The sequence below is a fragment of the Mustelus asterias genome, chromosome 14 (assembly GCF_964213995.1).
Source record: "Mustelus asterias chromosome 14, sMusAst1.hap1.1, whole genome shotgun sequence".
In the NCBI taxonomy this organism is placed as follows: domain Eukaryota; kingdom Metazoa; phylum Chordata; class Chondrichthyes; order Carcharhiniformes; family Triakidae; genus Mustelus; species Mustelus asterias.
Genome location: NC_135814.1, coordinates 79902193 through 79914705, shown reverse-complemented (window position 1 = coordinate 79914705; position 12513 = coordinate 79902193). Strand labels below are relative to the sequence as shown.

Sequence of the window (12513 nt, the reverse complement as noted above, 5' to 3'; positions counted from 1 at the left end):
GCAACCTTCAGAGATCTGTGGGTATGAACCCCAAGATCTCTCTGTTCCTCCACATTCCTCAGAACCCTGCCATTGACCCTGTAATCCGCATTCAAATTTGTCCTCCCAAAATGAATAACCTCGCACTTATCAGTGTTAAACTCCATCTGCCATTTTTTGGCCCAGCTCTGCATCCTATCAATGTCTCTTTGCAGCCTACAACAGCCCTCCACCTCATCCACTACTCCACCAATCTTGGTGTCATCAGCAAATTTACTGACCCACCCTTCAGCCCCCTCCTCCAAGTCATTGATAAAAATCACAAATAGGAGAGGACCCAGCACTGATCCCTGTGGTACACCGCTGGTAACTGGTTTCCAGTCTGAAAATTTTCTATCCACCACCACCCTCTGTCTTCTATGAGATAGCCAGTTACTTATCCAATCAGCCAAATTTCCCTCTATCCCACACCTCCTTACTTTCTTCATGAGCCTACCATGGGGAACCTTATCAAATGCCTTACTAAAATCCATGTACACGACATCAACTGCTCTATCTTCATCAACACACTTAGTTACCTCCTCAAAGAATTCAATCAAATTTGTGAGGCAAGACTTATCCTCCACAAATCCATGCTGACTATCACGGATTGAGCTGCATGTGTCCAAATGGTCATAAATCCTATCCCTCAGGACCTTTTCCATTAACTTACCGACCACCGAAGTAAGACTAACCGGCCTATAATTCCCAGGTCATTCCTATTTCCTTTCTTGAACAGAGGAACAACATTCGCCACTCTCCAGTCCTCTGGCACTATCCCCGTGGACAGTGAGGACCCAAAGATCAAAGCCAAAGGCTCTGCAATCTCATCCCTTGCCTCCCAAAGTATCCTAAGATATATCCCATCTGGCCCAGGGGACTTATCGATCCTCAGGTTTTTCAAAATTGCTAATACACCTTCCCTCAGAACATCTACCTCCTCCAGCCTATCATTCTGTATCCCACTCTCATCCTCAAAAACATGGTCCCTCTCCTTGGTGAACACTGAAGAAAAGTATTTATTCATCACCTCGCCTATCTCTTCTGACTCCATGCACAAGTTCCCACTACTATCCTTGACCGGACCTAACCTCACCCTGGTCATTCTTTTATTTCTCACATAAGAGTAAAAAGCCTTGGGGTTTTCCTTGATCCGACCCGCCAAGGACTTCTCATGCCCCCTCCTAGCTCTCCTAAGCCCTTTTTTTCGCTCATTCCTTGCTACCTTGTAACCCTCAAGCGACCCAACTGAACCTTGTTTTCTCATCTTTACATACGCTTCCTTTTTCTTTTTTTATACATCACATCATTCTGACCATGCCGCTGTGGATGGATTATACTGCATGGGGGTATGATTCCAGATACGGGCCCAATAATATGTGAATATATGACAATGAGATTCCTGACATTGAATGGCAGGAAATGCAGCCCACCACTGATGGGGCGAGGGGACGATCACATTCTGCATTTAGATTGACTGGCATCATGATCAAGACCTTCTTGGAATATTTTCCACTCTTGTCGCCAAACCCACCTGATGCAAACGGGAGGGAAAATCCCAACCTAGGTTTTTTGTAAACCACATTTTCATTATTCTATATTTTGACTGAAACGTATTTGTGCTTTTCCGCTTGTTACCTTTTTGTGATACTTTCCTCATTTTTAAAATGCTGTAGCCAGGAAAAGAGATATCGTCTTCCTAATTGATGGTTCTCCTGGAATGGGACGATCATTTCCTCAAGTCCGTGAGTTTCTTTTGAAAGTAATTCAGGAGCTGGATATTGGACCTGAGAAAGATCAAGTTGCTGTGGTACAATATGGTTTGAACCCAAGACTTGAATTTGGCCTTGATACTTATTCAAATAAAGATGACATTTTGGAGTTAGTAAAAACCCTCCGACAGAAAACAGGAAGACCCCTCAACACTGGTGTTGCACTGGACTTTGTTGCAAAGAAGGTCTTCAGTGAATCTGCAGGGAGCAGAAAACAAGCTGGAGCTTCACAAATCCTGGTGCTCATCACTGCTGGGAAATCCAGAGATGATGTTCAAAGAGCCGCATATGAAGTGAAACAAGCTGGTATAGTGCCCATTGCTATTGGAGCCAAGAGTGCAGACACATCGGAGCTACAAAAGATAGTACATGATCCAACATTCGTTTTAACAATGAGGGACTTCCAAGATCTATCAACTATTCTACAGGAGTTGCTATCCAAAATGAAAACAGTGATTATCTTTGAGCAAGTACCTGAAGGTAACAATTTTTAATAAACCTGCATTTTATGAATCATAGAATCATAGAATCCCTACAGTGCAGAAGGAGGCCATTCGGCCCATCAACTCTGCACTGACAACAATCCCACCTAAGCACTATCCCCACATAATTATCCCGCTAATCTCTCTAACCTATGCATCCTGGGACACTAAGGAGCAATTTAGGAAGGCCAACGCACCTAACCTGCACATCTTTGGATTGTGGGAGCAAACTGGAGCACCTGGAGGAATCCCATGCACACACGGGAGAACATGCAAATTCCACACAGACAATGACCCAAGCCAGGAGTTGAATCCAGGTGCTTGGAGCTGTGAGGCAGCAGTGCGAACCACTGTGCTGCCCAGTTCAGTTCAGTTACTAAGGAAATTGATATGAGATGAATCCTTTCTTGTTCCCTTCGACTTTTGAGTTCTGAACTATGGGACTTCTATTTATCTTTCTAAATTTAAAAAAAAAACAGTTTTATGTTTTAAAAAGAAAAGGCCATTAATGCACAATGTGAAATAATGGGACTCTACTCCATTGCTCAGTTTTGGATTTAACCAAACTGAGGCACAGGATTAGAGAAAAGAAAATTAGAGTTATATTTAGGGGAGGCACGGTGGCACAATGGTTAGCACTGCTGCCTCACAGCGCCAGGGCCCAGGTTCAATTCCGACCTCAGGGTCACTGTCTGTGCAGAGTCTGCACGTTCTCCCCATGTCTGCGTGGGTTTCCTCCGGGTGCTCCAGTTTCTCCCGCAGTCCGAAACATGTGGTGGTTAGGTGCATTGGCCATGCTAAATTCTCCTTCAGTGTGCCCGAGCAGGCGCCGAGCGTGGCGACTAGGGGATTTTCACAGTAACTTCATTGCAGTGTTAATGTAAGCCTTGTGACACTAATAAATAAACTTAACTTAATTTTATTGTTTCTTGTGAAAACTTTTTTTTTCACTAATTCTTGAATTTGTCAATGAATAGCTTACTGCTCCAGATAGAAAGAGTGAGCTCTAATTTGTGGAAACGTTACTTGAAAGATTGATTGGGACATTTTCACATTACCTCTTGTGTATGAGAGAATAAGCGAAAGGTGTGTTAGAGTGAGGTAAATGCTACAGCTAGGAATTTAATTCAGGACAAAGATAGAATAGATAAAGGAAAGGCAGTTCCATGGAATTAGATTTTGGACATAGAAAACTCAGCTGGAACTTGGAATACCAAATAGTCTCTGGCCCCTTCTCGAAGAGTTAGTCAGGACAGCTTAATTAAAGACACTGACCCCAGCCAGAATAATCTGTGGCATTGTAGACAGGACTTCTTGTTTTTATTCTCTCCAACCTCATCAAACCTCAGAGACTGAGGTTTCGCATCTATGCCATTAACTGGTAAACTGCACAACCATGTACGATAAATCAACTGAATGAATGCACTGTCTCCCAAAACATGTAACAGTTTGAAAAAATGTCTTGCTAAAATCTTGAAAATTTAATTCAAATAAAAAGGCTTAAAGTATATAGGACTGGATGGAAACAACTTAGAAGTATGGGTTGTAACTTTCCTGCACCCCCCAACACCCGCAACTAACCACCCCCACATGGTATTCCCCACTCCCCAATCCATTATGAGGTTCCCCCCACCCCCACTCTCTTCATAGCCACTGGATACCTGACCCCACCCCATCCTTGCCTGAGATGTGAACCTTAGGCCCGACCCCTGTCCACTGACCTTAGACACTTGCCTTCTCCCCAGCCTGTCAAGGAACATTTACATTTCATGGGCCCTTTAACTGACCTGGTTTATGGCAGCAGGGGCGTCAAGGATGAACTGGGCTGCCTGAGTCTTGCCCAGCCTAAATTGGAAAGTCGGGTGAGACAGGCTGGGAAGAAAATTGATGTAATTAATGGATACAGGGTGACAAACAGAGAGTAATGAATTGATAGGTGATAGTCAGCATGGTTTTGTGGCAGGTAGGTCGTGCCTTACTAACCTTATTGAGTTTTTTGAGAAAGTGACCAAGGAGGTGGATGGGGGCAAGGCAGTGGACGTGGTATATATGGATTTTAGTAAGGCGTTTGATAAGGTTCACCATGGTAGGCTTCTGCAGAAAATGCAGATGTATGGGATTGGGGGTGATCTAGGAAATTGGATCAGGAATTGGCTAGCGGATAGGAAACAGAGGGTGGTGGTTGATAGTAAATATTCATCATGGAGTGCGGTTACAAGTGGTGTACCTCAGGGATCTGTTTTGGGGCCACTGCTGTTTGTAATATTTATTAATGATCTGGATGAGGGTATAGTTGGGTGGATTAGCAAATTTGCTGATGACACCAAAGTCGGTGGTGTGGTAGACAGTGAGGAAGGGTGTCGTAGTTTGCAGGAAGACTTAGACAGGTTGCAAAGTTGGGCCGAGAGGTGGCGGATGGAGTTTAATGCGGAGAAGTGTGAGGTAATTCACTTTGGTAGGAATAACAGATGTGTTGAGTATAGGGCTAACGGGAGGACTTTGAATAGTGTGGAGGAGCAGAGGGATCTAGGTGTATGTGTGCATAGATCCCTGAAAGTTGGGAATCAAGTAGATAAGGTTGTTAAGAAGGCATATGGTGTCTTGGCGTTTATTGGTAGGGGGATTGAATTTAGGAGTCGTAGCGTTATGTTGCAACTGTACACAACTCTGGTGCGGCCGCACTTGGAGTACTGTGTGCAGTTCTGGTCCCCACATTACAGGAAGGATGTGGAGGCTTTGGAGAGGGTGCAGAGGAGGTTTACCAGGATGTTGCCTGGTATGGAGGGGAGATCCTATGAGGAGAGGCTGAGGGATTTGGGATTGTTTTCGCTGGAAAGGCGGCGGCTAAGAGGGGATCTTATTGAAACATATAAGATGATTAGAGGTTTAGATAGGGTGGATAGTGATAGCCTTTTTCCTCTGATGGAGAAATCCAGCACGAGGGGGCATGGCTTTAAATTGAGGGGGGGTAGTTATAGAACCGATGTCAGGGGTAGGTTCTTTACCCAGAGGGTGGTGAGGGATTGGAATGCCCTGCCAGCATCAGTAGTAAATGCGCCTAGTTTGGGGGCGTTTAAGAGATCCGTAGATAGGTTCATGGACGAAAAGAAATTGGTTTAGGTTGGAGGGTCACAGTTTTTGTTTTTTTTTTGTTTTTTAAACTGGTCGGTGCAACATCGTGGGCCGAAGGGCCTGTTCTGCGCTGTAATGTTCTATGTTCTATGTTCTAATCCGATGCTGATGGCCACTCCAAGAAAGTTACAGCCAATATTTTTGATTTTCCTTTCACCTCCCATTCCTTTCTCCCATACCTGTACCGCTGTAACCCCAAATTTCCTGGCCCATACCATTTGCAAGGTGTGGGTGCTTACTATGTACCAGCATAAATCCTGATGGAGGCATGTATTGGGAAAAAAGGAATGAAAGCAGGAGAATGGCTGCTCATTGACCCTGAGGCCTGCATCTACTTGGTCTCCCCCATTTGGAAAACGATTTGGAAACTGAGAGCAGCATTGTAAGACTGGAGAGTTGATGCAAAGTGGTGGCTCTGTCCCCTTTCCCTTTGTGCTATGCCTGGGAATTTAACATTACCCTGGTACAATAGAGAGCAAAATCTATATAATTGGGGCTGCAGAGTGAAGGTGAAAGAGGTATAGAAACAGGAATGAGGTATATAATTCTTTATAAAGCATGAAACTGTAGTTAGGCATGAAAACAAACTAGTTCCAAGATGGGATAGACCTGACTGAGTGAGCTCAATGACAATATAAAAAGTCAGAAGTGGACTTATTAACAAATATTTCCAACTTAATTTTAATCTTTTTTATGAGTCGTCAAAACGCAAAGTTTTAATCAATACTTTCTATGTTTATCAGAGACCCAATATTCTGTTTACAGCACGGTTCTTTAATTTACAAAATAACATGATTCCTGTACTACTTTGTTTATCTTGAAGAGAGGAGAGACCTTGTGTTCCTAATCGATGGATCTGACAAGGTTAAATCTGCCTTTCCTATAATAAAACAATTCATTTCTAGAATTGTTGACAGCTTTGACATTGGAAGAGATAGAGTCTGTGTAGTGCAGTACAGTGACGAGCGTAGCCCTAACTTCTACTTAAACAGCTATACATCTAAACCTGAAGTGATGCAAGCAATAAATGCCCTTGGCCTTAAAGGAGGAACCCAAGTCAACACAGGGGAAGCACTAGACTATGTCACACAAAATGTATTCACTAGGTCTGCTGGAAGCAGAATGGAGGAAGGTGTTGCCCAGTTCTTGATCCTTCTCACTGCTAGCAAGTCCACCGATGACGTTATCTGAGCAGCAGTGGCACTGGAAAGCACTGGAGTAGCATTGTTCAGTATCGGATCCAAGGATGCTGATGAAGATGAACTCCGTCAGATTTCACTGTCTCCCCACTTCGTTTTCAGGGTAGATGATTTACAGCATGTTGAAACTATACAACAAAATTTGGAATCACCCTTAAAACAACTAAACCAAGAGAAAATAATCACTATCTACAAAACCTTTGCTCAAGGTTAGGAAGACATTGAGTGTCATTAATTTTTTTTCAAATATTTGAATAAGTTTAACATTAGTACTGATAACATTAATCACTGCGTGACCTTTTAGCCCATTGTTATAAACCACAGTTAGACAGTTTGAACAATGTTTATTTAACTTTTCGCTCTGATTCCAAATTTCACAAGTGCATTTTATAAAGCATGCGAATAATAGCAGTGGTATTTATAGGTTGCTTCTTATAGGATTTGTCTGTATTAAACATTGCTGCCATGGTTTCCTACATGGTCTTATTCAAGGTAATACATGGTATGTCAAGTGCTTTGAAAACATGATACAGCACCAGACAAAGGAAGACTTTCCATATATTCCCATAGATTTGAAAAGTTGAATAGTATGACCAGCTTTATCTGTTTGATACAAGGGATATTGATAATGGTCTATATTTTTCTCACATGTAATTTCAGCATATGACTAAAGCTTTTTTTGGCAGCACAATGAGGCAAAAGTAATTTATGTTTTCCACCTCAAAATCAATCTGCTTGGGGTAGGATTAGTAAGTTTACGATGATACAAAGATTAGCCGGGTGGTTAACAGTGAGGTTGAGTGTCTTGGGCTACAAGAAGATGGTCGAATGGACAGATAAGTGGCAGATGAAATTTAACTCTTAAAAGTAAGATGGTACACTTTGGAAGGAGTAATTTGACAAGGAGGTTTTCAATGAGTGGCATGACACTAGGAAGTTCTGAGGAACAAAGGGACCTTGGCGTGTTTGTCCATAGATCTCTGAAGACAGAAGGGCATATTAGTAGGGTGGTGAAAACCTTTATCAATTGAGGCATAGATTACAAAAGCAGGGAAGTCATGTTGAAGTTGTATAGAACTTTGGTGAGAGTACTGTGTGCAGTTCTGGTCGCCACATTATAGGAAGGATGTGATTGCACTGGATGGGGTGCAGAGGAGATTCACCAGGATGCTGCCTGGGATGGAAATTTAAGTTATGAAGAGAGGTTGGATAGGCTTGGGGTATTTTCGTTGGAGCAGAGAAGACGGGGCGGCGACCTGATCGAGGTGTACAAGATTGAGGAGCATGGACAGAATGGGTAAGAAGCAGCTGTGTCCCTTAGTTGAAGGGTCAGTCACGAGGCGGGGAGGGGGGCGGACATACGTTCAAGGTGAGGGGCAGGAGGTTTAGGGGGGATGTGAGGACAAACATTTTTATCCAGAGGGTGGTGACGGTCTGAAATGAGCTGCCTGGCAAGTAGGTAGAGGTGGGTTTCCTCACATCCTTTAGAAAGTACCTGGGTGAGCACTTGACATGTCATAAAATTCAAGGCTATGAACCAAGTCCTGGTAAATGGGATTAGGTGGGAGGTCAGGGGTTTCGCACCTGTCAGTGCAATGGGTCGATGGGCCTCTTCGGCACTGTATGATTCTATGATTAGTCCCTGGTTTTTGGCAATTTTTCCATCAAATCCCAATGAATATATATTGCAATGAGGGCCCAATTGTGCTGCAGGTTGAACCTTCCTCCTTTTAAACTTGCAATGCTTTGAAATGACATTAGTCCTTTTGTAGAAATAGCTGGACTTGAACCCACATTACAACTGCCAACCCCAGGAGGAGGCTAGGAAGTAAAGAGGTGTCAAAAACAAGGCATTTTCACTCCTGCACTGACTGTGCATCAGTACAATTTAAGTACTGCCACTCCATCCTGGTCATACTCTGGGCCTATAGTACTTTGAGAAATGAGAGAAAATAACTCATTTCCCTCAAGCCCACTGCAACACCATATCTTCTGACCGGTTTTGCTCAACTTTTCATTAATGTCTAACATGGGAGCAGCGAGGACAGGCAGCCAAGCAAAAGACTTGGGCATGGTACAGTAACAGAATGAAAGATCTGGCTTGACAATGTCCACAATGAAATAGAGCAAAGGAAAAAGTATGCTGGGTCCACGGCACTTAATTGCTCGTTCCTTATGCACTGGTGCATAGTGCTAGCAGTCACATCCCCAAAACTGAAAACCACTTATTCCAAGGGTAGGCAGTGAATTGAATGGATATTTATGTTGGTTTTCAAAGCAGCATGGACATCAATGATTCCATTCTGAATCTAGGGAAAAAAAATCCCAGAAAACTCAAAATTGATTGGCCCTATCTTGATACAACATTGTTGTGATTTTTAAATGTCACAAATTCCCCAGACTACCTGTCAACTTGATGACACATGTTGAATGAGTGCGTGTAACACGGTCTACCTGATGTTACAAAGACACCTTGTGGCTGCCTAAATTGAACACTACCATTAAAATAGTGTGCTCATCATATTTAGAAGGACAATAAAGTTAGCAGATATCTGTGACTGCAGGTTATCATATAAAAGGCGGCAAAGTTGCCCGACTGCATCATTGGTGAAGAACATCCTATTATCAACATCTTCTCACAAAGATTCTCATTTAATCTGTTTTACCTGTATATTGTATATTCAGCGGAGAGTGGGGGAGGATGTTGGCGGTGGGGGCAGGGTGGGAGTGGGGGTTGTGTGTACAGTAGCTAGTAGGGGTTCGTCATCAAATTCTGTCCAATTCTCCTTTGTTCCAGTTGTCCTGACCTTATTCCTTCTCCATAATAACAGTTTGCAATGAAATCCAGGTTCTCCAGGGCTGATTTTGAGCCTGCATTTTGAGGATGGGAGGGACATAGCACTACCATTCTCACACTCCACAGGGATGAGTGCCGAGCGAGTGGAGTGGTTCCCTCAGGATTGGTGGCATGAACAGACAGGGTGGAGGCTCTGAGGGTGAACAAAGTGAAATTTATTGCCAAACATTCAAAACAAAATAATGACATAACTACACTGGTGTCTATATTCACCCACTAAGTGCCTATGGTTTCTTATTTTTTCTGACACTCCCACTACGTCGAGCTGTATCCCCAGGATCTAGAGCTGAGGTTGATGCGGCCTGCTGACTTCTACTCAAGGTCTTTTTGCCTTGAGCTTAGCAGTCTTGCCCTGGGGGGCCAGGACCTTGAGGGTCCAGGCCTGCTTTTGGGCAGCACAGATGTTTGACTGCTTCACACCTCGGTGTCAGGGGTTCGAGGTGTGTCGCTCACAGGGAGGGGGGTGTCAGAAGGGCCTGAGAGGCCCAGTATGCCCTGGCTGGAGGGCCCTGGGCTGTACTCCTGCCGTTCCTCTTCCCTTCTGGTTCCCAAGGGCCCCTGTGCTTCCCTGGTGATAATGGGGCATGAGATCCAGAAGCCCCGCTATCCTCTGGTGCTGACATCCGTGGATTCCCACTAGTGCCTGAACCATGCAGTTGAAGCCTTCCACCATGGCATGGACATCTCCTACCATGGCATTCATGTCCTGCACCCAGGTCTCCACTGCGGACGCCAACCTCGCAGTGTTGGCCTCAGTGCGCTGCAGTGACAACATCTCTTTGGATAGAAGGGATTCCTCCAATTGGCCTTGTAGTCTGAGGAGGGCTCCTGTCATCCCTTCCTAATGCTCGCGACTCTGCCTTTGTAGCTCCAGCAGCTATGGGACAAATGGGCCCAGGGGCTCAGCAGAGTCCTGGGCTCTGGCATCCCTCTGAGTGTCGGTTCCTGCAAAGTGAATTTTCAACTGTGATGTGCTCACCAGTGAGTGACCCAGAAGCCTCCTGTCTCCTTAGTGATCCCACCAAGGTGAGAGTATCTGCGCTGTTGCCAGGTGCGGGTGACAGCTGGGACAACCTCTTCAACGGTGATTTCCACAGTCTCACCACTCTTTGGGTGAAGAAATGTCTCCTCACCTCCATCCTAAATGGTCTACCCTGAATCCTCAGACTGTGACCCCTGGTCTGGACTCCCCCACCATCAGGAATATCCTCCTTGCATCTACCCTATCTAGTCCTGTTAGAATTTTATAAGTCTCGATGAGATCCCCCCTCATTCATCTGAACTCCAGCAAAAACAATCCTAACCTAATCAATCTCTCCTCATGCATCAGTCCAGCATCAGTCCTGCCATTCCTGGAATCAGCCTGGTAAACCTTTGCTGCATTCCCTTGAGAGCAAGAACATCCTTCCTCAGAAAAGGAGACCAAAACTGCACACAAAGGGCGGGGTGGGGTGGGGGGGGGGGGGGGGGGGGGGAGGAGGGTGGGGGGGTGGGTGGTGTGGGGGGAAGGGGAGGGGTGGTGCAACCTGATGTCTGGTGTTGGCAAAGACCAAGGTGGCTAAGTGAGAGAAAGGGTTGGGGTGCAAGGGGTGTACGAGGGGCTGCAGTGCGAGACTGGGAGTGGTTCACTTACCCTGGCTGAGTGAAGAAGATCATTCATCTTTTCCGACACTGCTGCCCCGTCCTCTTCTGAAGTGGGCTTGCACTGACCAGGCTACCATTGCATCCCAGGTGGGGGTGGTGACTTTGCTGGAAGGCCATCTCCTGGAGTGGGGGTAGAGTGTGTCCTGCCTTGGCTCCACTCCATCCAGCCATCTGGTGAGGGCCCCCTCCGAAAAGCGCAGTGTAGACGCCTTGGCTGCCATCCCCTGCAGTCTTTGTGGAACAAGTGCTGGGAAGACATTTATATGGAGCTCCCCGGTGCTTGCAGCAGTTAAGTCTTTTCAAGGGCCAATCAGTGGGAACACGCCCTGGTGGGCATAAAAATCATCGCTAATTAGGAAGCATAGGATGGGAACAAAAATTGTCAGGGAAAGGCACTAATGAAAAGTGGAACTTTTTCAAGGAACAAATACTGCGTGTCCTTGATAGGTATGTCCCTGCCAGGCAGGGAGGGAATGGCCGAGTGAGGGAACCATGGTTCACAAAAGAGGTGGAATGTCTTGTGAAAAGGAAGAGGGAAGCGTATGTTAGGTTGAGAAAACAAGGTTCAGTTGGGTCGCTTGAGGGTTACAAGTTAGCAAGAAATGAGCTGAAAAAGGGGCTTAGGAGAGCTAGGAGGGGGCATGAGAAGTCCTTGGCGGGTCGGATCAAGGAAAACCATAAGACCATAAGACATAGGAGCGGAAGTAAGGCCATTCGGCCCATCGAGTCCACTCCACCATTCAATCATGGTTGATTTCAACTCCATTTACCCGCTCTCTCCCCATAGCCCTTAATTCCTCGAGAAATCAAGAATTTATCAATTTCTGTCTTGAAGACGCTCAACGTCTCGGCCTCCACAGCCCTCTGTGGCAATGAATTCCACAGACCCACCACTCTCTGGCTGAAGAAATTTCTCCTCATCTCTGTTCTAAAGTGACTCCCTTTTATTCTAAGGCTGTGCCCCCGCGTCCTAGTCTCCCCTGTTAATGGAAACAACTTCCCTACGTCCATCCTATCTAAGCCGTTCATTATCTTGTAAGTTTCTATCAGATCTCCCCTCAACCTCCTAAACTCCAATGAATATAATCCCACGATCCTCAGACGTTCATCGTATGTCAGGCCTACCATTCCTGGGATCATCCGTGTGAATCTCCGCTGGACCCGCTCCAGTGCCAGTATGTCCTTCCTGAGGTGTGGGGCCCAAAATTGCTCACAGTACTCCAAATGGGGCCTAACCAGTGCTTTATAAAGCCTCAGAAGTACATCCCTGCTTTTGTATTCCAAGCCTCTTGAGATAAATGACAACATTACATTTGCTTTCTTAATTACGGACTCAACCTGCAAGTTTACCTTTAGAGAATCCTGGACTAGGACTCCCAAGTCCCTTTGCACTTTAGCATTATGAATTT

The 12513-nt window shown here is 45.2% G+C and overlaps 1 protein-coding gene across 5 annotated transcripts in view; it reads left to right on the top strand.

The window, feature by feature from the left end:
- The window catches only part of LOC144503789 (collagen alpha-3(VI) chain-like), a 342857-nt gene that overhangs the window by 120398 nt on the left and 209946 nt on the right, over positions 1–12513 (top strand). For all 5 annotated transcript variants that reach the window (XM_078228671.1, XM_078228670.1, XM_078228673.1 and 2 more), the window contains one exon: positions 1695–2270. In XM_078228671.1, coding sequence (XP_078084797.1) covers positions 1695–2270 — 576 coding nt within the window. The remainder of the gene's footprint in view (positions 1–1694; positions 2271–12513) is intronic.